The sequence below is a fragment of the Melospiza melodia genome, unplaced genomic scaffold, assembly GCF_035770615.1.
Source record: "Melospiza melodia melodia isolate bMelMel2 unplaced genomic scaffold, bMelMel2.pri scaffold_37, whole genome shotgun sequence".
In the NCBI taxonomy this organism is placed as follows: Eukaryota; Metazoa; Chordata; class Aves; order Passeriformes; family Passerellidae; genus Melospiza; species Melospiza melodia.
In genome coordinates this window covers 1,594,914-1,622,489 of record NW_026948690.1, presented here as the reverse complement: position 1 = coordinate 1,622,489, position 27,576 = coordinate 1,594,914, and the positions used below count along the sequence as shown (strand labels likewise).

Sequence of the window (27,576 nt, the reverse complement as noted above, 5' to 3'; positions counted from 1 at the left end):
TCAAAGTGGAACACGAGGACAGATCTCTGTGCCCCTGCTATGTCTGCACATCAAGGCTGAACTATAAAAACCTCTGTGTGTAGCTGCCCTGAACCTGAAGTCCCAGTCAGGCAGCACCAGCCAGGGCTCCACACTTGGAGCTGAAGGAAAATCTGCTGGAAATTGAAAAGGGTGTGAGAGTGTTACAGGAGAAGGGCCTATGGAAATAGGCTTTGATTTTGCTGGAAGAAGTTTCTCCCAACCGGTCACTGACTTTTCTCCATGAACAGCTCCCAATGGCCAGAGAAATCAAATGTCCAACAGCAGCTCCATCAGGCACTTCCTCCTGCTGGCATTGGCAGACACGCGGCAGCTGCAGCTCCTGCACTTCTGCCTCTTGCTGGGCATCTCCCTGGCTGCCCTCCTGGGCAACGGCCTCATCATCAGCGCCATAGCCTGTGGCCATCACCTGCACACACCCATGTTCTTCTTCCTGCTCAACCTGGCCCTCAGTGACCTGGGCTCCATCTGCACCACTGTCCCCAAAGCCATGCACAATTCCCTCTGGGACACCAGGAACATCTCCTACTCAGGATGTGCTGCTCAGCTCTTCTTCTTTATGTTCTTTATCTCAGCAGAGCTTTCCCTCCTGACCATCATGTGCTACGACCGCTACGTGTCCATCAGCAAACCCCTGCACTACGGGACCCTCCTGGGCAGCAGAGCTTGTGCCCACATGGCAGCAGCTGCCTGGGCCAGTGCCTTTCTCTACTCACTGCTGCACACAGCCAATACATTTTCCCTGCCCCTGTGCCATGGCAATGCCCTGGACCAGTTCTTCTGTGAAATCCCCCAGATCCTCAAGCTCTCCTGCTCCAAATCCTACCTCAGGGAACTTGGGCTTCTTGCTCTAAGTGTCTGTGTAGCCTCAAGCTGCTTTGTGTTCATTGTTTTCTCCTATGTGCAGATCTTCAGGGCTGTGCTGAGGATCCCCTCTGAGCAGGGACGGCACAAAGCCTTTTCCACCTGCCTCCCTCACCTGGCTGTTGTCTCCCTGTTTCTCAGCACTGGCTTTTTTGCCTACCTGAAGCCCCCCTCCATCTCCTCCCCATCCCTTGATCTGGCCCTGTCAGTTCTGTATTCGGTGGTGCCTCCAGCCCTGAATCCCCTCATCTACAGCCTGAGAAACCAGGAGCTCAAGGCTGCAGTGTGGAGATTGGTGACTGGACTATATCAGAAACATTAAACTGCTTGCCAATTTCTGCAAATCACTTGAAATCAATGTAATCTTTCATTGTTCTTCTTGCGTATGGTGGTTGGTTTATTATTCTCATTCTTTTTATTTTTTTTAGTATTGTCCAAATGAAGTGCTACTGGTTTTGCCATTTCTCATTTCATTTCTCTCCACCTTTGCTGTGGCCCCAGACTGTGTCAATGAGGAGCTGTGCTCTCAGTGGCTCTAAAGGAAGTAAAGGATCTCCAAGCAAAGTTTTAACCAGAGTTCCCCCTCTTGTTGCCTTCTCTGGAGCTGCAGCAGCAATGTCTGTGTGGAGAGCTGGGGGCAGATCAGTGCTGGCCCAGCAGCTGTGCCCAGCAGCAGCAGCACTTGGTGTTGCCAGTGCTGCTGCCGTGGCCCTGCCCCACTGCCCTGGTGGCCCTGGTGTTGCTGCAGGGCCTGAGTGCTCTCGGGCCAGGCACAGTCCTGGGGGCGGCAGTGCCAGGGCTGCAGCAGGGACAGGCCATGGGCACTGCTGGGGCAGCACTGACGCCTCAGGCCAGGCCCTGGGGGCTCCAGGCTCCTTGCCCAGGCTCTCTCAAGAACACACCCAGGCCAATGCTGAGCACAGAAAAGTCCCATGAGCAGCCCCAGGCTGTTGGGGTGGGGACATGCTCGAGAAGCACAAATAAGCCCCTGGGGCCAGCAAGGGCTGGGGGGACACCAAGGAAACCACTCAGCTTTGTCCAGGCCTCTGCAGTCAGCCAGTAAGTTTGTTCCCATCAACTGGAAGTTTGCTGTCCCACTGCAGACGCTGTTGCTCAGAGCCAGGACTGCCTAGCAGCCATCCCCAAACTGCCCTGAGCATTTCCTTGGCTTCATCTTGGCTTTCTTTACTCTGTCTGGCACAAATTTCTTCTTGTTGCCCAGCCCTGTTCCCCGCCCTGCAAACATCCCATCTCCGTTTGCCCTTTCCTCTCTGGCCCCACTCCCCATTGCAGTTCCTGACTTGGCACCGTGGGAACGTCCCTTGGGCAGCAGGATCTTCCTACAAGTGCTGAAGGAATTGTCTGCAGGCTCCTGCAGTGCCTGGTGCTGCTCCCTTGCCAGAGGCACCCCAGGCCAGGAGGGCACATCTGGGCTGCTGTGCCTGGCTCTGGGGCTCCCTGTTCTGGGCAGTGAGGTGGAGCTGCAGAGGCTCTGCAGGACAGACAGGATGGGCTTTGGGGCTGGCAGGAGAAGCTGAGGGACCTGGGCTGCTGGAGCTTCTCAAGGGGAGGCCCAGGGCTCATCCTGAAACTGCTCCAAGGGTGGTTTCAGAGAATCCCAGAGTCAGCAAGGTGGGAAAAGACCTTGGAGATCATCAAGTCCAACCCGTGCCTTGACACTGCTTTGTCTCTCCTGAACCTCCTCTTCTCCATGACAACCCCAGCTCCCTTAGTCACTCCTCAAAGCTCTTGTGTTCCAGACCCCTCCCCAACCTTGTTGGCCTTCTCTGGAAATGCTCCAGCCCCTCCATGTCTATCCCAAATTGGGGAGCCCAGAACTGGACACAGCATTTAAGGAGCTGCTCAACCAGCGCTGAGCACAGGGGAAGAATCACTGCCCTGCTCCTGCTGTCCACACCATTCCTGAGCAAGGCCAGGAGCCATTGGCCTTCTTGCCCACCTGGGCACACTGCTGCCACATGTCCAGCCTTCTGTCCATCACTCCCTGCAGGTCCCTTTTCTGCCTGTCTGCTCTCCAGCCACTCGGTCCCCAGCCTGCAGCACTGCAGGGGTTGTTGTGGCCAAAGTGCAGGACTTGGACTTCTTAAACCTCACCTTGTTGGATTTGGGCCCTGGATCCAGCCTGTCCAGGGCCCTGTGCAGAGCCTTCCTACCCTCCAGCAGATCAGCACTCCCAGACAACTTGGTGTCACCACAGTTCCATGAGGCCCGAGAGTGTCCCAATGGTGTCCATGATTCCATGAGGCCTCCCAGTGTCACAATGTCCCTTTGGTTCCATGGGACCCCTTGGTGTCACAATCTCACCATGTCCCCCAAGGCCCTGTAGTGTCACAATGGATCCTTGGTTCCATGAGGTCTGGCAGTGCAGCAATTCTCTCCTTGGTTCCATAGTGTCACAATGGCCTCTTGGTCCCAAGGGTCACCACGGTGTCAAACATGTTTCCTTCATTCCAGGAGTCCCTGAGGAGCTGCACTGGCCCCTTGGTTCCATGGGGCCCTGTAGTGTCACAATGGCCCCATCATGACACCAGGTCCTGCTCTGTCACAAAGCTCTGCATGGTTCCACAAGGCCCTGCAGGGTCACGGTGGCCTCTTGGTTCCATGAGGCCTCAGATTTCCACAATGAATTCCTTGATGCTGCAGTGTCACAATGGAGCCCTGGCGACACAAGATCCTGCAGTATCACCAAGGACGCTTTCGTTCCACGGGGCACCACAGTGTCACAATTGTTCCCTCAGTTCCCAGAGTCCTTTCAATGCTGCAATGCCCACTTGATTCCATTGTCCCCATGCTCTCCCAGGGTCTCCTTGGTTCCACAGTGGCACAATGGCCCCTTGGTTCCACAAGGCCCCGCAGTGTCACAGTGGCCTCTGTGGTTCCAGGAGGACCCAGACTGTCACCATGGACTCCTTGCTTCCATTCAGCCCCACAGTGTCACAATGGCCCCATGGCTCTGTGCTGCCATGCCATACACAGTGTCACCATTGTTCCCTTAGTGCCACCAGGCCCCGCAGTGTCACAATGGCCCCTTGCATCCCCAGGGTCCTGCCGTGTCACAATCATCAGAGAATCAACCAGGCTGGAAAAGACCTTGGAGAGCATCAAATCCAACCTAGGACCCAACACCACTTTTTCACCCAGACCATGGCACAGCGTGCCACATCCAGCCTTTGCTTAAAGACTTCCAGGGACAGCAACTCCCTTGTTCCTGATGCATAGGAGTCCAAGGGGTTGGATGAGGAAAATGGTCAGGGGGTGGTGGGGACAAAGTACTATTGATTGTCAGCCTTAAAGAGACTTGATTTTCATATCTATTGAGACTGAATTAGAAGGTGCTGGGTGTTAATATATATTGGACATTGTTGATATCAAACTATAAACAGGAAAAAAAAACTGGATCAAACAGTTCTCTCTGGTTTTCTTTGTTTTCAGTACAGTGCATTAATTTTGAATACATTTCTAAAATAATCAATTAACCACAGAAGAATTGAAAATTTACATAATTGCCAGAGCCTTTTCTTGTTTGAGTGCTTTGAACAAATGTTTATGAGCTTTTCTCTCTGAATTCATGAACTGAAGAACTCAAGAAAGAAGAGACCTCTGGAGGATTAAAATTCATCAGCAACCTCCAAGTGGCTGAGAATCCATCCCCATCAGAGCAGCAATGGAAAGAAATGGGCACAGCTTTGTGGCTGCCCCAGCTTTGGCATGGGCCCTGGGCCTGCGGAAGGAGCAGCTCTTGAGGGCCCCAGGGCCAGGGCTCTTGTGCTGCCCTGGGCAGATGGGATGACAGCAGGGGCTGCAGAGCTCTCAGCACCTCAGCCCGAGGGGAGCAGGGCAGCCAGGGAGCCTCCTTTGGCCTTGGCCAAGCACCTTCACCCATGGCTGGGGCTGAGTCCTGTGGCAGCTGCAGCTGCTGCTGTGCCCTTGCCAGGGGCTGAGGCCGTGGGGCCAGTGCTCAGAGCAGCCTGGCCTGAGCAGAGCTGTGGGACCAGAGCCGGCAGGGCTGGGCTGGGGAGAGGCCCTTGGTGCTGCCCAGAGCTCAGGGCAGCTGGCAGAGCTTGCAGGGAGCTGGGCTGGGCTCAGAGAGCCTGGCCCAGAAACCATCAGTGTCCATCTCAGCCTGGCTGAGCGTGCAGGGGCAGGACTCAGGCCAGGCTTTGTGGGGTAGGGCCAGCGCCTGTGCAAGGCATTGCAAACAGGCAAGTGGCCCAGAGAGGAGGCTGCTCTGTGCCCTTGGTGGCATGGACAGAGCAGGGAGGGGCCCCAGGACATTTGTCAGTGCCAGCCTCTGTGCCCATGCATTGGCAGCCCTGGCTGCTGAGCCAGCTTTGGCCTGGGCTGAGTTTGGCTGTGGCCCAGCTCCATCCTCCTGCCGGGTTCAGGGCCTCTTCTTGGCCATGGCCGGCCCTGGCTGCCTCTCAGCTGGCCCAGAGGCTGGCAGAACCCAGAGCAGGGCTGTCTGTGCAGCCCCAGAGGGGCCAGGGGCTCTGCAGGAGCTGGCAGAGGCTGCCCAGCAGGGAGGCCATGGGGCACAGAGCCCCAAGGCTGCTGTGGCCACCACGGCACAGGGGCTGTTCCCAGCTGCAATGCTCCTGGCCTGGGCTGGGCCTGCACAGGGGCTGGGCCACCATGGCTGGGCCAGCACAGGGCCACAAAGGGGCCACGCAGCCGCTGCCGGGGCTGACAGCAAGGCCAGGCACACACAGGGAATTGCTGAGCATGGCCTGCGCTGGCCAGGCCTGACTGTGCCAAAGGCAGAGCTCAGCTGCCCTTGGGGGCTGCAGGAACACTCCAGAGCCCAAAGAGCCTCCATGGCTGTGCTGGAGACCAAGGCTGCAGGAGGGAAATACAGGGCTGCTGTGGGATAGGGAGGGCATTGAATTCCAGCACACACCTCAGCTCTCTGATGGTCCCGGCACCATGCTGGGTCCTGTTTTACACTGGAGCAGAGCAGATGTTGATGGGACAGCAGCCCTGTGAGACTGTCAGGATGGATGGGACACGATGGGATGGGACGGAGCCCTGCAGGGCTGTTTTTCTTTTGTTACAGCTTAGATCCCATCTATTGTATCTGAAAGGTGAAATCTTATCTTTAGTTTAAAAGCAAAGTTTTAAAATTGATATATATATGTGAGGATTTTGCCAAAAACTATGTCATGAAAAAGATAGAGCAAAATCAAATTATATGCTGGTGTTGGTGGGTTTTAATTGCTTCTTGTCGTGCAGATTTGCCTGTTGAACCACCAAAACCAAATGTCTGGTTGACCTTAGCTAAGGCAGCAGGCTGGGATACCATATGTTTGTCTCATTCGGAACCAGAAAAGCCTTTCTCAACCTGTCTGGTTGGTGTGCCTGTAAAAATTTGCCATTGATCTAAAAGCAATCCAACGGTGAGCCTGGTGAAATTGACAATGGGACCAGTCCTGTATTGAATTGGAACGTTTGGGCCAAAGAACTTTCCAAAGCAGTTCCTGAACCCCAAGAATTAGAAATCCTTGGTTCTTTAACAATAGATTTTTGCCTTACATTTACAGCTAATGATTAGCGAGAACGTGATCCTCCAAAGTACAATGTTACTCCCCATAATTTTGCACACAGAAACTTAGGTTTTTGGTGTAATTTTTCAAAAAGTTGGGATGTGCTTTCTGAGGCTGACCAATATCCACCACAATTGCCCAAGGGATATTGTTCATTTGTGGAGATTGGGCTTGGCAAGGCAATCCATCATCACACCTTGAGGGTGGCCCATGTAGCATTGGAATACTCACTGTGATAGCACCTAGTGCCAAGGCAGTCATTAAGAAGAAACTAAGGGGAACAAGATCTGCTCGTCATTATAATGAAAACCATAAGAGTGATTTCATGCCTTGGTGGGCTGCAAAAAGAGTTTCAGCAGGTTTGTTTTTACCCCAACTGGCTTCAGCAGTGGCATTGAAACAATAAGATTGGATTGGATGTTGGCTGAGTAAACAAACGAATGCCACATCCACTGCAATCAGTGATATGTTGACTGATGTTAATAGTGTCAGACCTGCTACCCTTCAAAAGAGCAGCAATTGATTTTCTTTTACTGGAACATGGGCATGGTTGTGAGGAATTTGAAGGACTATGTTGTACGAACTTGTCAGGTCATTCTGAATCTATCCACAAAAGCATACAAAAGCTGAAAGATTTGACAGCTCCAATTAAAGAAGATGGTGGGTCATGGTTAGATGATCTGTTCCAAGAATGGAGCTTTGCACCTTGGCTAACAGAACTTTGTAGAATAAGTCTCTATATGTATCGGGGGTTTTGGTAGGGATACTAGTAGTCACACCTTGCATACTTTGGTGTGTGTGACAAATGATGGACAAAACTATCAAAGAAGTTTTTATCACACAAGAGAGAGAGAGGTAGGAAATGGATTCACAGAGAGTTCTCAAAATCTCACAGAGATGGTCGATGAAGGTATGGACATGGAGGAAGGTTTCGAATTAAGACCTGTGAATCGACAAGACTTTTTTGAACAATGACTTCTAACTATTGTCAGGCATAATTTATGCCCTTTGAACTGACTGGACTTCCACAGCATTAAAATTGCTGTGTTGTAATATAGCAATGCTTAGTGCAAGCGAGAAAATGCTTTAAATAGGTAATAAGCAGAAATATTATAGTAAGGCTACGAAACACAAGTAATAAACTACATAATTGTGAAGGTTTCTTTTTAGGTGAACAGGAGGGGTAATTGGGGGAATCCACAAAATTAGAGGGTTTTGGGGAAAGCTGCAAAAGGAAGGCCCCAGAGGCAGCAGAACTGTGATTAGAGCTAAGCAGAAGTCATGAGATAGGTCAGCAGAAAAATTATTTAAACTGTACAAAATCAAGGACAAATAGAACACTGATCTGTGTATTAACTCTTGTCTAAAATAACTCTCTAAAAAGCAAGGGTAGAAGCTCTTTCCCTACCTGATGGGATGCGGGCTGGCAACTGCTGCTCTGAAGATGTGCAGCTGCTCCTCTCTGGAGAGGTCATGGAAGGGTTGTGATGGTCTACGGGAACCAGAGGAACAATGAGCTCAAGCTGGCATTTAAGTTTCATGGGAACAAGCAGAATGAAAAGCTCACAGTGAAGATGAAATTTGCCTGTGCCTGGCTCCTCCGATGAAACCCCAAGAAGTCCAGATGAAGCAAACACCTTCTCCCAAGAAGCTAGGAAAACCTCAGAATCCTGAGCACCTGCACTTAGCCTGGAAGGGCCTGGGGGCAGCTCTACATCCTCAGGTGAGGCAGCACTGAGGTCCTGGTATGAGAGCGCGGTGTAGCAGTGAGGGAAGGAAAAGGGAAGCAAAGGGAAGGCTGGGTCACTATTGGTTTTTGGGTGTGTTTCCCTTGGCAGGAACTCTACTTCTGTCAGGGAAAACAAAAGCTCCCTGAATTGTTAAAACTGAAAATCAGGGACAAAGACTCTATAACTAGTCAAAGTTACAAAGTGGTATGTTCATTACGCCGGCAGCCGGCACAGGGGTGGGTCATTCCCGAAATGCGTGACCGCTGGCCGGGCTCGGCACAGCACAGCGCATCAGGATCCAGCAGGAAAGGGAAGGGCAAGGCAGGCAGGGAAGGGCAGGGCAGGGCACTGGGAGCAGTGACAGGCTCTGTTCCCACGCTGCATCCCATGCCTGGGTCACCATCGAGGACAGAGTGGAAGGACATTGCTCTGTCTTGGCTGGGGAAAGGATGAAAAGGGGGAGTTAGAAAACATTAATTGGGACTCCTTTTCAGCAGACTAGCTGGTTTTATCTCACCATGTCTGCCTGTCTTTGGCAGATATACAGATATCAACTTCAGTGAAAAAAATTACTTCATTGCAACCCTCTGCAACAACTCATTGTACACAAATATTGAAGTTACTGAATTGAAGTTTAAAAAATTTATTACATATTACTACAACCGTACAGCCCATATACAAATACAGAAACATCAATATCCCTCTCTAAAGAATCTCAGATCCAGAACTAAATAAATAGAATTTTAGAACTATACAACTCCATACATAATAAATAGAAGTAAATACATATATAGATATAACAATATAGATGTAAACACACATTACATATTTCATGACATATAACATGACAATATAATACCAACATAACAAACCTGTCTATAAATACACAAATATCAATGGACCAATCAAAAAATCCATACATCCCCAGCAATAGAAATGCATAGTTACAGAGCTGTACAAGTATGTAAACAGATGAATATACACGCATCAATATAACAGTATACACACATACTATCCCTATACAAGTATCAGTCAGTGTATGTAAATATCCCTATACTTGTAACCATCCAAATCCAACTACACATCCATAAACAGCGCTAGATCAGGAGGGATTGCAGCCGCCGATGTTCCCAGGCTCTCGCTCGGCTCCTCCTCCCGAGCAGAGCAGCTCTCCTGGACAGGGACAGCAGATGGGACATCTGGCAAGCAAAGGGAACACTGAGTGAGTGTGGGGACGTCTCCCTTGGCAGCAGCTGCGCTTCCATCAGGGCAGAGGAAATGCCAGAGCCTCCCCAGGAGGGTCAGAAGGAAAAGCAGCCGAGCAGGCCGGGCTGTGGTGAGCTGTTCACTTCTTTCTGGCATCCCAGTTGCTCTGAGGGAACTCCCTCATGTCAGGTTATTGAACCACCTCTGCACCTATCAAGACTGTGGCCCCCAAATCAATCAGCATTTATGTCTCCAGCTGCTTGCACCAATGACAGGGAATATCCTCTAACAGTGCTGGGGCACAAAGTTACCTTGCACAGGTCACCTGACAGGGCCTTGTTCTTTCTGTGCTTCTTGTGTTTCTCTTTACCTTCAAAGTGGAATTCTTACAGCATTTCTTTTCCTTTCCCCTTGATCAGTGCTGAAATGAGTGTTTCTCTACCAAGTTTCAGTTTGTTCAGTGATCCTGTCCAGCCTTTTCTCAGAAGCTTTTACCATGGAATTTAGTGTTAATTTCAACAATTTTGGTGATTTTCTGTGAGATTCATGCAAGTGTCCTGTTCATTGGGCACCATTTAGGAAGGTGCAAAAGAGAAAAAGGATGTTCTGTATGTCAGTTCACTAGTGGAATATTCAGGGATGGAGAGAGTCATTAGCTGAATTTTACATCTACTCCTATCCTGAAAGTGCAACAGGTAATTTGGGGTGAAATTTAAGCCCGATTTCTGCTTCTACCAGCCTGTATTCAAATGTAAAGTAAATAGAGCAGGGTGAGAATGTCAGTGTTCAGTTCCTGAAGTGCCTTATTAAGGCGTTCTTAAAGTAAGGGAGATAAAATCTGGGTGGGCATTCCTAATTTCCAGCCACTCATTGTCAATTTCATTGACTCTGAAAACAGCAGAGATATGCACATCATACCTGATCAATCCATTTGGGGATGGTTTAGGTTCAGATTCTCTGAGGCTTTAGATTTTTAGATCTCTAGACAATGCTTCCAGGAATCTAAATAGCATTCAGAAATTGAACTTTTTTCCTTTTTTTCCTCAGTCTTTGCACTCATGTGCACCAGAGACCTTCAGTGAATGGATTTCACTTTAATCCATCTCCAAGCTGAATCTCCCGGCTGTGTTCACACTGGTGGTTTGTGTGTCTCTTCTGCACAGTGCAATTTTCAAATCTTCGTTCCTTATTATCTCTGCCCTTCTTTTTCTGTTTTAGCTTGCAAATGCATGCAGATGTATCAGAAATGATACACATAATTTCTGATGCATCAGTTCCTGTCTAGCAATTTCATTTTATCCTGTTCTGATGTCATGCTAGCCTTATATGTTTTATTCTAAGTGGACCCCTGTTTTCCTGCATGTGGAAGTTTTACAACGCAATGCTCTCATTCACCTGCTTTCATGAAACCCTTCATTAACATTAGCACAAGTTACTGTGTGATTCCCTTCTGCTTTGTAGAAGATTTGGGAAACTCAAGTCCTGCTCAGCTACAGAAAAACATACATAGTGCTTGGTAATTCCCTTAAGAGCTTAAGGTAATGGTAAACAACTGCAGCTTATTCATTTCACAGAAATTGGGAGAAAAGACATTGCAAATATTGAGGAGTGTAGTGCAATAATGATGGGCATCCCTCAGTTATCCAGACAGACTGATGTCACTTGCAAAATTCCCTCTTTTCCAAAGGTTTTCATTTGCTTTGGCTGTACTTTGTATGGCTGCAGGTCACATTTCCCTTGATTTAAGGAAGTATCTTGGCAGGTATTCTTGGTGATATATCTTGCTAATTCTGCCCTTGGAGGAATTACTCAGTTCTGCAGTGCTTATTACACGCCCTGTTCTAAAAGACTTTTATACTGTTTTCCCTCTCTCTGTGTTTTCACACTTGTTCAACAAGGTTTTCTTTCTAAGAATATTAATCACAATATCCCAAGGGATTAAAAATGCTTAAGTATTTTTTCCCTAAGTATTTATTAAAGAAAAATAATAATAAAAAAACCTGTATGCATGCTGAATGTAAAATACAAAGAGAAATAAACTTGAGAGTTCTCCCAAAAACCTTAAGAAAAAAACCCATGTATTCTATAAAACCCAGAGTATTCATCCACAGTATACAAAAATGGGCATGTTTTGAAGAGAAAATTTGTGCAACAGTTCTGCACAGAATTCAATGCTTTCAGGCTTTTTGCCCTTCAAGGGCAGTGCCATTCTCTGAACTGTAATGCTCCGAGCATGTTCTGCTCACCATGGCAGCTTTCTGCTCTGCCCTGGTACAGATCATCCTCTCAGCACAGGGGGAGTGCAGCCACCACAACTCGCAGCACCTTCCCACACAGCAAGAACCTGAAGGACAGAGATGGCTTTCACCAGCTGCTGTGGGTACTAACACTGCCACCTCTCAGCTGCCGAAAGCCTGAATTTCTGTGTTGCAGTGAGTTAGTTTATTGAGCCAAATGTTCTGTTATATAGCGGTATGTTCAAGTGTTCCCTGAGTTATTACAGTTAGTCTCTCCCCTGTGTTATGCTCTCCTACCCAAGTGTCCCTCAAGAAATCCCCTCCCTCCTCACCAGATTTTTTCCTGTCTGTCAAGACAACCCGGCCCCTTTGCCCCATCCATCAGACCAAACCCTACTCTTTGTTCCAGAAAGTTCCCTGTCTCTCACCCCAAGATCAAATCCCTATCCCAACGCTCTCTCTTCCCCTTGTTCTGATTTGTTGTAGCCCTCAAAACCACACCCCGAGAGTCGCTTATTGGTTACTATATGGTGTCCACCCCGTGTTTTGAAAGATTTTAGAAACCCATGCACAGGGCTGTTGGGGGTTCTTTCAACATCTGTTCCCTTTGGGAATTCTCACTTGCAGAACCTTCCCCCTTCCTCTCCTGATGAATTTGCTGCACTTTACGCCGCAGAAGAGCCTCCTCTGCTTCCTTCACCCGGTCCTCCAGGGGTCTCTACTGCTGGGCATTTGGCCTAGAGGTTCTGGCTCAGGCAAAACTGTAACCTAGCCAGTTCCCCACTCTTGCCATTGTCCCTGGAGCATCACAGAGCTAGCCAGGGCTGCGGAGGGCAGTGACAGTGACCCATGCCCTGGCATGTCACAGCCCCCAGAGCCACACCTGCCAGGCCACAAGCCCCAGCCCTGGTCCCCACTGCGGCCTCAGGGGCTCCTGGGCATCCTCACCCTGAGTGCAAAGGCAGCCTCAGGAGCCCCCCAGGGCGCTCTGGATCCAGGCTGCAGACACCCTAAAGCCAGCACTGAAAGGGACATGGATGGGGACTGCAGCTGGATCTTGCAGTGCTCACCGCTCCTGACTACTCTCTAAGTGAACCCAAACCTCACTGGCAGCACCTTGAGCACATTGACCCTGCTCGCCTCTCCTGGAACGTGGTGTTCCCACATCCTACACCAGCCCTTTGCAGGGAGTGACCAGCTCCCAGCTGCTCTGCTACCCTGGCCTTACTTTCTCTTTGCCAGCAATGAACTTAACAGATACACTCCTGAGAAACCTAGCACAACATTTGCTTCTCAGGATCTCTTTCACAAAAAACTCCACTAATCCCTAGTTTTTGCACAGAGAAGGAGGTCCTGACATAAGGCACAGCACAGGCAGGGCTCTGGCATAGGAATTCCTGAGCCACAGGATTCCACCCATTGTTGTTCCTAGCTACTGTGCTGATATTTTAGAGCCAGTTCTGGACAGGGGCTGCTGCTGACAGGGTAGGAGAATTTGGAGAAAAAAAATGTGCAGGAGACAACAAAAAAAAAAAACCAAGGGGAAAAACCCTTAGAAATACAGAGCACAACAGAAGTCCTTGGAGATGGTTCAATAGAAAATGCCAGCAGCAGTGAGCAGAGCCCGAGGTTGCTCACTGTCACCCCAGGGGCTCCTCAGTCCCCGGCTGGTTTGTGTCTGATGCAGCTCTGCCTGGAAAGGGCTCCAGGCTCTGGTGTTCCCAGCTTGCTCCAGGCTACATTCTTAGCAGCACTGAAAGAAGAGGTGAAACAAAGAGCCATTTTCTGTCCTGCCTGCAAACTGTTCTCCTTCAGTGCCACTGCCAGAGATCATCCCTCTCTCAGCTTGGCACTGTGCCTGCTACATCCTTGTCCCTGTCCCTTCCATCAGCTCCTGCACATTGGCACTCACTGTCCCACATCATGAACAGAGAGAGCTGTGTCAGAAGAGCAAGGAGTGCATTTTCTTGTTTGTGAGATGCAAAGCTGTGTTTCGTGTCAGATACAAACAGGCGATGAGTGTATTTGTGAATGCAAAATGTGTGGACCTCGACAATGGGAGAGCTGTGAATTCTAATAATAACTGAGGAAAATAAAGCATGGAAAAAGGCCTTTGAACCTATCTTTTGTTTGCAATTAACCCTAGTTGATTTAGGTGTTTTGGAATTAAGGTGTTAAAGATGTTGCTTTTTGCTTGCATTTAATCCATAAAAAGCTCTGCAATAATAACCTTTTGAAGTATAATTTTAGAATATTACTTGTATCCTTGAAACTGTAGCTTTGGAATATATATAAAGGAAATATGCTTATCTCACACCTTATTGAAGCAGAGAAAAACAGCTTGAGAAAGGAAGGTGAACATCACCTCAAGGGTTTATGGTTTCGACCAAAGGGAAGCTGGACATCACTGTAATGAGATTTATGGTCTCTGCAATTAAAAAGTGGACCCACATCTGGGGATCCGGACCCCACCAGATGGGATTCGTCTTTCTTCTTTCAGAAACTGGACCGTCACCATCTGGGGATACTCCTTTGAGATACATCCTGAGAAATTTAAATCACAGTAGTGTATAGAATTGTGATGTAATAATTTGGAATAAGAATTGCTGCTGAGTAAAAGATTGGAAATAGAAACTGCTGAAAAAAACTGATGAGTACCCCTATAAATACCTGTAACCCTCAATTATCAGTGTGCAGTTGGAGGGAAAACATCTCCCACTGTACCCAACGCTGTATTACTCACACTTTACCATATTAAATAATAAATTGATTGCTGCTTGAATATTGGCCGAGTCAAGCTTCCTATTCGTAACAATGACTCGGCCTTGTCTGTCGCGGCTCAGCTGGCTGCACTGCTGGAACTCTGTAGAGGGCTGATCCGGGAAGCTCTCTTTGCTGGGGCAACCTGAGCCAGCAGGGATTTTCCTTTTCTTTAAGATTTTTTTTTTCCTTCCCTTGCATTTTTTATCCTTTGTATAGATAAATATAGAATGTGTTATAATAGAGATAAATAAGAAAAATGTCTTATAATATACAGACTCTAAGGAGATTTCTTTACTGCCTAGGGTCCGCAGGGCATGGGGGAGGAGGGGAAAAGGTGCTTGTGCTCAGCCAGCTGCCCAGGCGTGCAGCGGGCAAGGGGAAATGGCCAGAAGCCCCTTGGCCTTTGGTGGTTCTGCTGAAGCCTTTGTGCTGGTGACAGAGCGGCTGGACAGGGCCCGGGGCTGCGGGGATCCCTGCCAGAGCGGTGCCTGGAGATGGCCACAAGCCCTGTGCCAGGCAGGAACCACCCTCTGTATCCTCCTGCCCGTGTGCTGCTGGCTGCCTTGCTGAGGGCTCCCAGGTGCCTCTGGATGGGGCTGCTCTGGAGCTGCTGTGGGGCTGCGGCGCTGCTGCCGGGCAGCTTGGCCGGGCTGGGGCAGCCCCTGAGGGGCTGGGGCGCTGGCAAGCCCTGAGCAATGGGCTGTCAGAGGCCATAAGCAGCCCCCTGGCAGCCGCCTTGTTCCTGCCAGAGTTGACTTGCAAGAGGGATCCTGGGCACTCTGGAACTAACAGCATCAGTGTTGTTGGAAACCCAAATGCGGGGAAATCTCAGACCTTTGGTCTTGTCAGCAAAGCTTAGAATTAAACACAGGATTTGATCTGAGACCTTGGAAAGGGCTTCCAAACTTAGGTGCTAGAAGCGAGAACGAGGATTTCTAGTTTATTATAGCAGAGACACGGGGAAGAAAGTTTAGAGTTTTAGAGTCCAAGATCTAGAAAAACTAAAAGTAGTTACAATTGTAAACAAGAAGTTTAGGATGCAGTGCTGTGAGTTTGTGTGTCATAACATGATTGGCTAAGGAAGCTTACACTGTAGCATGAGTCCATAAGATGAAATATTGAAGGGTAGGCTCCAAAACACAAGTATCCTTGTTGGCCGTGTCTTCTTGGCCAAGAAATCCTTCAAAGCTCTTTTAACTACAAGTCTTGTGGCCTTGTGAGCCATGCGGTGGAGATGTGAACCAAACTCACCCTTCCTGTCTATGTAGAAGAGAAGAAAAATCAATGGCATCATCTAAAAAACTCAGAGGTCCGCTTTCTAGCTCATTCCAAAGTCCTTCGACTCCCCCAAAGTAGGATTTAGCTACAAAGAGATGACAAGGACTACTCTTAGTGCTGGCTCTTTGACTCCAGAGCAGCTGCTTTAGAATCTTTCCCATAACCCTGTGCAGTTATGTGCCAGAAACGGATCATTGGAAGAAACTTTCCCAAGTGACTTGCATGGACGTTTGCCTGAAGGGTATTTGAGGAGAAAGGCTCCCAGCAGAGGTCTGGGCTTTGGCCTAGCTGTGTCCCCTGCTGATTGTGAAGTGTGCCATCAGCTGCAGGGCTTTCTGGGCTAAAAATATCATCAAGACACTTGGACTTGCTCTTTTTGGCCTCTAAAAGCTGGACCCAATTTTGGGGCAATTTCGGAGACCTCATCTATGAGTGGATGGAGCACCTAGGATTTTCCCAATTGCTGGGAATGGTTCTCCAGGTCCCTGGAGTATCCAGGGCCCTGGTAATTTCCAGCTCCACACATGCCTTGGCAATGAGAAGCAAAGGAACCCAGAGCTTTTTGTGCTGCCTGTGTCACTGCACCGGGGTCATGGGATGGGAACACGCAGCCCTTGTGCTGGAGCTGAGCTGCTCTGCCCAGCACTGGTGGCCGCCATCCCAGCTGGTTTGCTGTTCCCTGACAGCTGGGGCCCTGGGCAGAGCCCTGAGAGCCTGGTGTCCCCCCAGGGAAGGAGAAGGAGCCCCTGGAGAAGCTGTACCGGGTGGGGATGCTGCTGCTGCTGCTGCTGCTGCTGGAGAGAGTGAGGATGACACCAAGGATGAGAAGCTCTTCCTCAGCCTGGCCACTGGAGGCTGAAGGTGATGGACTTTGATTCTGGCACCTTCTTCAAAGCTAAACTCCACAGGGAATTTGCAGATGAGTCCCCACCTGGGGAAATTCTGCCAGATTTGGGCATGGCCCAGCCTGGCTGGGAACCAAAGGCTCCCCTTTTGCTGGTGCAGATGCAGCTCATTGTTCAGTGGCTGCCCAGCTGCTTTTGGCAGGGCTGGGAGGATGGGCTGGGGTGGGTACGAAATGGGAGTGGGCTCCTGGCTCTGCCAACAGCCCCCAGCACCCACCGTGCCCTGGGCTGGGGCTGGGGCTGGGGCAGCCAGCCCAACACAAACCAACCCCATGGTGGGAGCAGAGGTGGGACTTCAGAACCTGTGCACAGCTGCTTTGCTGTGCAGGCAAGGAAGGGCTGGGCTGCTCCACTGCCCTTGTTTGCTTTGGGATCACCGTGATTTTGGGGGGCAGTGCAGGGGGGAAGAGAGAAAGTGTGGGCTTCCCTCACCCAAGAGGGAGCCTTCCTCAAGGCTCTGACAGAGATAAGACTTTTTACTATTTTTCTTGTTTTCCCTTTTTGTCTCTAATCTCTTTTCAATAATGTGTTGTTTATTTTTCCAGAGGAAATGTTCCAGGTGGTCCAGTGTGAATGGGGAAGTGCTGGGGAACAGCTGTGGCGTGGATGGGCCATGCCCTTGGAGAAGGCTGAGGCCATGGTTTGGGAGCAGCTTTTCTTGCAGCCGTGGGTGGTGTGTGGTGGGTCCCTGTGTGCTTGGCAGGGTGGGATCAGAGCTTTTGGGAGCTGGCAGCAAGCACAGGAGCATCCTGCTCTGGGCAGCTGCTGAGGGCTGGATGTGCCATGGCTGGCTGCAGGCTGGGCACATGTGCTGCCCTCCTGCTCTGCTGCCAAAGGCAGCAGGGATGGGCAGCTCTGGGCACAGCTCTGGGCACAGCCAGCATGGCCTGGGCACCACAGGCCTTGGCACAAGGGCACAGGAGCCCTCAGCTGATGGGCACTTTCTGCTTTCTCTCCTTGCAGCCGGGCTCTGCGGGTGCTGAGGCTGCTCTGGGTTTTGCCAGGGCTCTGCTGGGCTCAGCCCTGGGCCCAGCTGGGCTGGCTCTGCCCTCACATTGCTCTGACAGCTCTGCATCAGACGAGCCCCTTGCAAGCACAGCGCCTGAGCTTTCTGCTTTGGCAGGTGAGTGAGACTCTGCTGCAGGCCCAGAGATTGCAGCTGGGGACACACATCCAATTGGCAAGGACCCAAACTCTCCACAGTCCCAGCTGAATGCCTGGATCTGCACAGGGTGTTTTCTGTGTCCCATTCTTCCTTCTTGACTGGCTGGAATTGTGCAATTGCACTTTGTTCCTCCTCTAGAACTGCCACGAGTGGGCCAAAGCTGGCAAGTTGGCCATGCTCCTGAGGCAGTGCAGTCTGGAGCTGGTGGATGGAGAATTGCCCTTCTGCACTGCCAAACAAGAGCAAAAAGCTGTAAGTGGGACTTTGTGTCTCTAAGAAATCCATGACAGTTTCAAAAGGAATGTGTAGCTCATTCCGAGGCTGAGAAGGAAGATCATCTTGGAAAGGATTTGTGCTTCGACACAGTTTCCATTCCCAGTCCTGCTTGGAGCTGGAATGGCACAAAGCAATTTCCTCTTTCTTCGACCACAATTTAAAATAACAATATTGGAAACAATCCCCAAAAACTTTTTATAATGATTGCTGAGGTAAGTAAGATGGATCCATGCCATCAGCACATTTACAAAATAAATAACTGAGTACTGTTTCAAAAGATCAGTTACCTCTTAAATCAAAGTTAGAGAAGATTTTCGACTGCAGACTTGGGTTTTGTTGTTACCTTTCACATTTTATAAAGTTTTTTATTGCTTTTTATTTTTTTTCCTTTCAATAGAAAACATGTCCTACAAAAGGAATTTTCTTTGCTCCTGGTTCCTGTGTGGAGCAGCTCCCTTCCTGCTGGCTGAGCTGCTCAGGCACAGCCCGGCAGCTCCTGGCCCTGCAGGGCTGAGGCTTTTCCCCGTTGCTGGGCACAGACTGATGGAGCAGCACTGCTGAACACGGGCACACAGAGGGACCAGCAGCAGCTGCCTTTGGCCACCTGAGGCTCCAAGGCCCAAACTCTGAGCAGCCAGGGCTGGAAGAGACTGGCAGGATCTGATCCCTGACTCTGGGCAGACAGGACTGCACAAATGACCCCACGGCAGCAGCAGCAGCAGCAGCAGCAGCAGATGGAGCTGACTTTGAGCACAGCCCCTGCCCCTCTTGCCTCCCGTGTGCAGCGGTGTCACAGCAGCCTGAGGCACCTGGGAGCCCCCAGTGCCAGCAGGGACTGGAGATGGCAGCCCTGGGCTCCTGGAGGCTGTGCAAGGAACGGAGCTGGGCACTCCCTGTCCATGGGGAGCTTCCAGATGGAAAAGGCTGCTGTGCCCAGGCAGCTGCAAGGGCACAGAAAGGAGGCTCTGGAGCACTGGATCTGTGCCAGTGCCACAGTCCTGGGCAGCAGCCAGCGAGCCCTGGGGGAACAGGGGGCACAGCAAGAGGGACAGAACCAGGCAAGGGCAGAGACTGGAGAAAGCCAGGCCTGGGAGCAGGAACAGCTGCTCCATTGCACTCTTGGAGAAAGCTCTTGGCTGGTTCAAAGCAGTGAAAGGCGTGAAGGGCAGAGACGAGGCCACAGCAAACAATGCTCCTGTTTGCACAGCCTCCCCTCTCCGTGTCCCAGAAGGAATTGCATGGACTGTGTTCTTCTCTCCAAGCCATCTCGTTCAGCATGAGCAGCTCAGCACCAGGAGCTGAAGGAGCTGAAGCCTCAGGCCACAGGATCTGGGCAAGAGGGAACTTTTGGAGCATAGGAATGCTGCTAAAATAGCCCCAGCTGAATGCAGTGGATAAAATCATGGAATCACAGAATCCTTTCTGTTGGAAAAGCCCTCTGAGCTTGCCCAGTGCAGCCGGTCACTCAGCAGTGCCAAGCCCAGCACTAAACCATGTCCCTGAAGTGCCAAGGCCTGGACACCAGCCCTGAGTGAGGCCTGGACAGCAGGCCCTGAGCCCAAGGTGGCCTCTGGATGAACCTTCCAAGCAAAGGTTATCTTTGTATCTGCTCCCTAATGAAATGTGCATGGTTTTTAGCACTGAGATAGATGTAGCCACTCATTAGTGAAACATGTATTGACCTTTGTGTATTTAGAAGCCAGACAAGGCCATGAAATCTGACATCTGGCCTTGTTTGGGGCTGTATGGTCAAAGTCAGCTCCCTTGGTTTCTCCTTGAGCCCTGGCCAGGCTTTGGGAGGGACCCAAGAGGAGGAAGAAAGCAGATGTTGCCACACTAGCAGTGCTGTCAGTTTGTTCATTCAGCACTGTCAGAGCTGGGCCCTCTCCCAGCGGGGTTGGAGCCTCACCTGGGGCTGGAGGCACCTGCAGGAATTCCCAGTGCCCAGGAGTGGCTCTGCAGCCCTTGGCTGTGACAGCTTCCCCAGCTGCTGTGTGGGTCTGGGGGATGGTAAAGGCTGAGGGTAAATGCTGCTGGATCTTTCTTAATCACTGCAGGCAATCTTTGGTGGGGATGGTTGGGTGCATTGCTGAGCTGCTCCTTTTGTGATTCTTTGCTGCTCTGAGCTGCAGGAAATGACACTGATTCCTTCAGTTGGAGTCTGTGTCTTTGGTGATGACCCTGCCCACTGGCAAAACAAAACTGGCACAGTCTGGCAAGATGCCAACAAAATGTCACTTGTTCAGTGTCAATGTGAGGAATCAGTGCCATCAGAAATTCCCAGCTGGGAAGCCCTTCCCTGGAGTTCCCTGGCTCTGGAGTGGGCTGAGGTTGGATCCCTGTATCGGCAGTGGGGCAGTCGGGTAAAAGAAGCTGCACCCCTGAATGGCTTCAAATGCATCCGAAAATTGCAAATGGAAAAGGAAAAGACCTTGTGGGTTTGGGCAGACAAAGCTGAATTTGTTAAGAGTCCATTGGAAACAGCACCTTCAGAAGGAACAATGATTGTTGGAATGCTCCCACATGGAGCAACAGAAAAAGGTTTTAATCTTGAGCTCAGATGCATTTGTACAAGTGAAATATCAATATAATAAATAACAATATATGTATTTATAGAATAAGAAGGCATTAATATATATGTCTTTATATATATATTTATATATATATGTTTGTATCTATCTGTCTATATGTATTTCAATATGTGTATCTATATTTAAAATAATAATAATGTCAAATAGTGCTGACAATACTAATTTGGTAGCTTTGGATGCTCAGAGATGTAACACTAAATACCCTACAGAACAGAATTGGCCAGGACCCTCATGTCAGTGGTCAACTTTTTGAGATTGTATACAATGAAAAAGGAGGAAGGGAGGAAATTGGCTATTTTTACAGGGTGTGCTGATACTGTGATGCAGAATGCTTTGTCTGCTCCTGTGAAAAATACAGTGATTAGGCCTGCAGGGTTTTTCATGTACCAGACTATGCACAAGCTGCAGGATTGGTTGAAAGGGTGAAGGGGTTGTTAAAAGAGCAGTTGGAAAAATGAGGAGATGAGAACCTTTGTCCATGGAGAACTCATCTCCCAGATGTGCTCCATGTCCTTCACAATGGCCCACTGGGGAAATGGAACCCCCTGGCTGTGCACGGCTGCCCCCAGTTTGCAAATCCAGCCATGGGCAGTGAGACTTGGGCTGCCTGGGAAATTGTTCTGGCTGTGATGGCCCCTGGCAGGGCCGGCCCAGAGGCTGCAGGGCTGGGCCTTCATGCATTGGAAATAATGTGGAGAATGTCAAAGCAAATGAGAGCTATCAATACCAAAACAGGAATTCAGATTCCTCCAGGACACTTTGCTTTGATAACTGCTCCCTTGGAGCTTGGCCTTGCAAAGTGTTCATGTCATGGCAGGAGGAATTGATGCAGAATATCAAGGAGAAATTACAGTAATTCTGTTAAACTATAGTGACCAGGATTGGATTATTCAACCCCATGACAGGGTAGCACAATTACTGATCTTGCAATTTTAAGAACGATTGTGAAAAAAGGAGATCCAGCTCCAATCACCACCATTTGTGGAGATAAAGGGTTTGAATCCAGCAGCCCTAATAATGGAGCCAGAGTGTGGGTCCAGAGGCCAAATGGCCCTTCCGAGGCAGCTGAAGGAACAGCTCCTAGGAAAGACAACTCTGAGTCCTGAACCCTGGGCAGGAACAATGGGAATGTGTCCCTGCAGCCAGGGATTCTGTGTGAGAACAAGGAGATTTGACAGGATTTTTACACATCCTGCCAGACCAAATCTCCCTGTTTGCCCCAAGGGCCCCTGTGGAAAATGCTCTGATCCACGGGGCTCCATGTGAAGGCTGCTGTGACACTGAGGGACTTGCACAGGAATTCCATCCAGGAGCCTGGGTGCCCCTCAGGGACTGGGACCCGGCCCCTTCCAGCCAGAGGGGAAAGGGCCCCCCAGGCCTTGTTAGCCACCGACAGCATGGTAAAGTTGAACAGCAAAGGGCCTGGGGGCATTATTCTGGAATTAAAAAGGTGCCAGCTCCAGGCACAACAGAATTCTTGTTCCTAATTCCAATGGGATTGAGAAAAAAGAATGAAGAACAGTGTCACTAAAGTACTTCTGATGTCTGTAAGGTGTACCTTGATAGTCAGCCAGAATCTTTGTCTGCCACAAACACCTCTAGTGTTTCATCAAGGGGTTAGTCATCAAAATGTAATGATGAGTTATGATGGATTGCTGACTTATTCTTTTGTAAATCTTTGCTAATGATCATGTGCTTTTCTGAGCTTATCCTTTTGTAATTCTTTGCAGCTGTGCATGATATAAATGACACAATTCCTTCAGTTGGTGTCTGTGTCTTTGGTAGCGACCCTGCCCACTGGGGACACAGGGGCCCTCTTGCCTAAGTGTTCCCTGGGAAGGCAAAAGCCCTCACTCCAAAATTCCCCCCTTCCTCCCTGTTCCCCCCTTCACACCCTGAGCATGATGTGCTCTGGTCTGGGCTATGCCCGGGGTCAGTTGGGGTCCCCTGTCCTGGCTGTGTCCCCTGCCCAGCTCCCCCGCAGCCCCAGCCCCTCCCCAGCGTGGCTGGACGAGGGGCAGGACAGGCCTTGGCTGTGCTGCAGCTCGGCAAGAACAAAACCATCTCTGCGTGCCCAGCCCTGTGCTCAGCACCCGGCCCAGCAGTGTCTCAGTGCCAGGGGCTGTGCCCTCAGTCCCTGCCAGGGGTTTCCATGGCAACTGCCAGGCCAGGTGACCCAGGTGTCCCCGCAGTGCCGGTTGCCATGGAAACAGTGCCCAGCCCTGCCCCTTTCTGTCTGGCTGACCTGGCCTTTGGCCCTGGCAGTGCCGGTGGCTGCTGGTTCCTGGTGCCTGAGCGGCCAGTGCGGCACAGGGCAGGTGGCCATGGCACAGCCCCCAGCAAGGGATCCCCTCTGGCTCTGGGCACTGACACCAGCCCTGAGCAAGGGCCCAGGGCAGCTTTCCATGGCCACCAACCATCACAACTGGGCCGGGCATTGGTTGCCATGGCACCAAACCAAGGACTGGGTCCCCGTGGACGTTACCATGGCACCTGGTGGCACCAACGAGTGTCACTGGAATTGTACCTGGAGCAGCCCTGGCACCGCTTTGTCCTGAGGGTTGCCGTGGCAGCTGAGGACAGACACAGCTGGTGCTCTGCAAGGGCCCTGGGGCAGATGGGAAGGAGCAGCAGAGCAGGGGCTGATCCATCCCCAGTGCGCTGCACAGCCCAGGGCAGCGTCCCAGAGCGTCCTCATGGAGCTGCCAACAACATCCCCCCTCTGCAGCCCTGGCCTCTCCCCCAGCTCACACAGGTGCCCCATCCTTGCAGGCACAGACACGGCAGCACTGGCTCAGCAGCCCCTGTTTGCACTGCACACAGCAGGGTGAGCACCCCCATGCTGTTGCTGTGGGGACATGAACCTGAGGGAGCACAAATGCCATCAGCCCCTGGGGCCAGCAAGGGCTGGGGGACACCAGGGAAACCACTCAGCTTTGTCCGGGCCTCTGCAGTCAGCCAGAAAGTTTGTTCCCGTCAGCTGCGAGTTTCCTGTGCCACAGCAGATGCTGTTGCTCAGAGCCAGGGCTGCTTGGCAGCCACTCCCAAAATGCCCTGAGCATTTCCATTGCTTCACCTTGGCTTTCTTTACTCTTCCTGATACAAATTTCTTCTAATTCCCCACCCCAGGGGACCCAGAACTAGACACAGCACTCGAGGTGCTGCCCAAGCAGTGCCCAGCACAGGGAAAGAATCCCTGCCCTGCTCCTGCTGGCCACACCATTCCTGATCCAGGCCAGGAGCCATTGGCCTTCTTGCAGACCTGGGCACTCTGCTGCCTCATGCCCTCCCTGCTGTCCATCAGTCCCTGCAGGTCCTTTTCTGCCTGGCTGCTCTCCAGCCACTCTGTCCCCAGCCAGTAGCGCTGCAGGGGTTGTTGTGGCCAAATTGCAGGACCTGACACTTGGGCTGGTTAAAGCTCACCTTATTGGATTTGGGCCCTGGATCCAGGCTGTCCAGGGCCCTGTGCAGAGCCCTCCTACTTCCATCCTCTATCAGATCCAAACTCACCCCCAGTTTGGTGTCATCTGCAGATTTGCTGATGTTGGACACAATCCCCTCATCCAGACCATTCCATGCAGACATTGGAATCCATGCTGGCTTGCTCTGACCCCTCGGCCATCCTGTGGGTGCCCTGTGATGGCACTCAAGGTGATCTGTTCCATAACCTTGCCGGGCACCCAGGGCAGGCTGACAGGCCTGGAGTTCCCCAGCTCCTCCTTCCAGCCCTTCTTGGGGATGGGCTCACATGGGCACCTCCAGTCCTCTGGGCCCTCCCTGCTGAGCCAGCACTGATGGTAAATGATGGAGAGCAGCTTGGGGAGCTCATCCACCAGCTCCCTCATCCCCCTAGGATGGATCCCATCTGATCCCACATACCTGTGAGCATCTGAGTGGCTCAGCAGGTCACCAACTGCTTCCTCCTGGATTCCAGGGGCTGTTCTGCACCCTGTGCCCATCTACCAGCTCAGCAGAGCACTTGTCCTGAGGACAGCCTGCCCTAATATCAAAAATTGAGAGAAACAAGATGTTAAGTAGCTCTGCCTTCTCCTTATCTTTCGTTACTATATTCCCCACTGCATCCAATAAAGAGTAGAGGTTTTCCTTACCCCATGTTTTGCTATTAATTTAATTGTGGAAACATTGTCTATTTTTTTTTCACAGAAGTTTTCAGGTTAAACTCTAATTGAGCTTTCACCTCTTAACTTTTTTTCTGCACAACTTCACAAAATCCATAAACATTTCCTAAGCTGCTTGACCTTCTGTCTAAAGTTGAAGGGCCTCTTGTTACCCTTGATTTGCCACAAAATCTCCATGGCCAGCCAGGCCAGTCATTTTCCTCACTAGCTCATCTTTTGCCACACTGGGACAGGCTGCTCCTTCCCCCTTAAGATTACTTCCTTGAAATGTGTCCATCCTTCCTGGACCCCTTTGTTTTTAAGGGATGTTTTCCTTAAAAAAAATCAGGACCTGATTTGGTACTCACAAAATCAGCATCCTAAATAGGCCAAAGTCTGCCCTTCCTAATTCCAGTGTAGAAGTTTTGTTGCTGCCCCCGCTTCTTTCCCAGAACATTGAAAACCTAATTATTTCATGGTCACTGTGTCCCAGGCAACCTCTGAGCCCCACATCTGCCACCAGCCCTTCTCTGTTGTGAACAGCAGCAGACAGAACTTTCCTTGGCAGTGGGAGTGTTACCAAAAATTCAGTAAAAGAGAGAACTCCTTAACCCCAATGTAGTATTAAGAAGCAGCATTCTTTATTCAGCTGGATGCACAGGGGACAGCTCCTCCCAAAGCCCTGCAGGCTGAGTAAAGGAAAGTTTCTGTTTATATTCTGTATATTGCACACATATTCATTGATTGTCCCAGACTAAACATAAATATGATAATGGTTTCCCCAAAATCATTCATATATTTCCCCTCCCCTTCACCCATGTGTTGTTCTGTCTTGGGGTCTCTCTGGTGGTCCCTGGTGGTCATGGACCCCAATGTTCCTGTGGGTCTGGCTGAGCTGGCAGGACACTGAGGCTGCTGAACTTCCAGTTCCCCTTCTCACACAATGGGCACTGAGTGGCTTCCATAGGCCTGGGGTTTTGGAGAACAAGGTCCAGGTGTCAGCTCACCTGATGGAGACAATTTATCATCTGGTAACATGAGGTCACAGAGTTGGCTTTGACATCACAGAGCAGGTTATGTGAGGTGTTTGATCAGTATGACATCATATACTGCCCCTGTGACATCACAGAGCCATCTGTGACATCAAAGGGCAGAGGTCTGACATGATAGAGCAGACTGTGACATCACAGAGTTGGCTGTGACCAGCTGTGACCAACCATCAGAGATCAGCTGTGTGACACTGGAGAATGGGCTGTGACATCACAGAGCAGGCTGTGACGTCACAGACGAGCTGTGTGACATCCCAGCAGGGCTGTGTCAGGTCACTGGGTTGGTCACTCCACCCCAGCTCCCCCTCACAGTTTCTCCCAACAAGTCCAATGCTGTTCATGCCCAGCAGGGTCCCTGTCCCCCGGGATCCCCCCGGCCCACCTGGAGCCACAGCCTCCACCAAAGGATGTTCCACAGGATCCACCCCAGAGCCTGGCATGGGGACAAGGAGCCAGGGCTGTGTAACCAGGACATCAAGGACGTTGGTTCTCCAGTCACTGTGGCCTGGATTGGGTTGGCCAGGGCAGGAAAGATGTCTGGCAGCTGGAGCAGGGTCTGGGAAGGGCCTCCAAGGTGGGGCTGGAGCCCTTGGGCTGTGAGCAGAGGCTGAGGGAGCTGGGCTTGTCCAGCCTGGAGCAGGGAAGGCTGAGGGGCTCCTCATCCCAGCCTGGCAGTGCCAGCGAGGAGGGGATGCAGAACACAGAGTCAGGATCTTCACCAGGGGGTCTGGGGGGAGACAAAAGCCAATGGGTGGAAGGGGAAAGAGGGGAGATCAGCCAGGGCATGAGGAGATGAAATGAGTCAGGCTGCTTTCAGCATTTCCTCAACACCAAGAGCAGCCTGCCCTCCCTTCTCCATCCACCACTGACAGCTTTGCAAACTAGGAATTGTTTGAGCTGTTTTGCTCCCACTCCAGGATGAGCATCCTGATACAAGAACTTAATTGTTCTTTTTTCAGAAATTAATTTTGGTATGGAAATCACCTGTGAATGGTGGACTCATCAGATGCTGCTGGGACGTTGCACATATCTCAGGGAGGATTGTGATTGGTTTGAAATGGTGTCCTGTTCAACTGGGGCCTGTTTGCCATGAAGAGAAATTTTCTGTGCCTCTGAGTGTCACCAGTTCCACACCCCCCAAAAGACACAAACATGATGAGTTGTGGTTCCCACTCCAGTGGTAGCACTTGGACCTCCCTCTATAGCCAGAGCAGAGCTCCCTTATCCCACAAAGTCCCTGGCAATGCAGGGATGAAGGAAACAGGACAGGCTATGGGGATCAGGGGCAGGGTAGGGCCAGGGATTTGGGATGGTTGTGTAAGCCCAGGGTAGGACCCAGCCCTTGGCTGTGGTGAACCTCATCCAATTGTCCTGGGCCCATGGCTCCATCCTGTCCAGATCTATCTGCAGAGCTTCCTGGCCTCCAGCACAGCCACACTCCCACCCAGCTTGGGCTCACCTGGGAACTGACTGAGGGTACTCTCGATGGCCTCATCCAGATCAGCAATAAAGAGATTGAACTGACCTAGCCCTAGTTCTGAGCCCTGGGGACACCCCTGGATGTGACTCCATTCCTCAGCTGCTCTGAGTGCCAGGGGTTGGATGAGGGAAATGGTGAGGAGGAGATGGAGACAAAGTGTGATTGATTGTCAGCCATGAAGGGTCTGGATTTTCATATCTGCTCAGACTGCATGAAGAGGTGCTGGGGATCAAAATCAATTGGACATTGCTGATATCAATCTATGAACAAAATAAGAAAACAGGAAAAAACAATTCTCTCTGCAATGTTTTAAA

The 27,576-nt window shown here is 50.7% G+C and overlaps 1 protein-coding gene across 1 annotated transcript in view; it reads left to right on the top strand.

Annotated features, from left to right (window-relative positions):
* Positions 1–673: 673 nt before the first annotated feature.
* The window catches only part of LOC134434447 (olfactory receptor 14J1-like), a gene marked incomplete at its 5' end in the record, with an annotated part of 92,735 nt that continues 65,832 nt past the window's right edge, over positions 674–27,576 (top strand). Inside the window, one exon of the mRNA XM_063183103.1 lies at positions 674–1,135. Coding sequence (XP_063039173.1) covers positions 674–1,135 — 462 coding nt within the window. The remainder of the gene's footprint in view (positions 1,136–27,576) is intronic.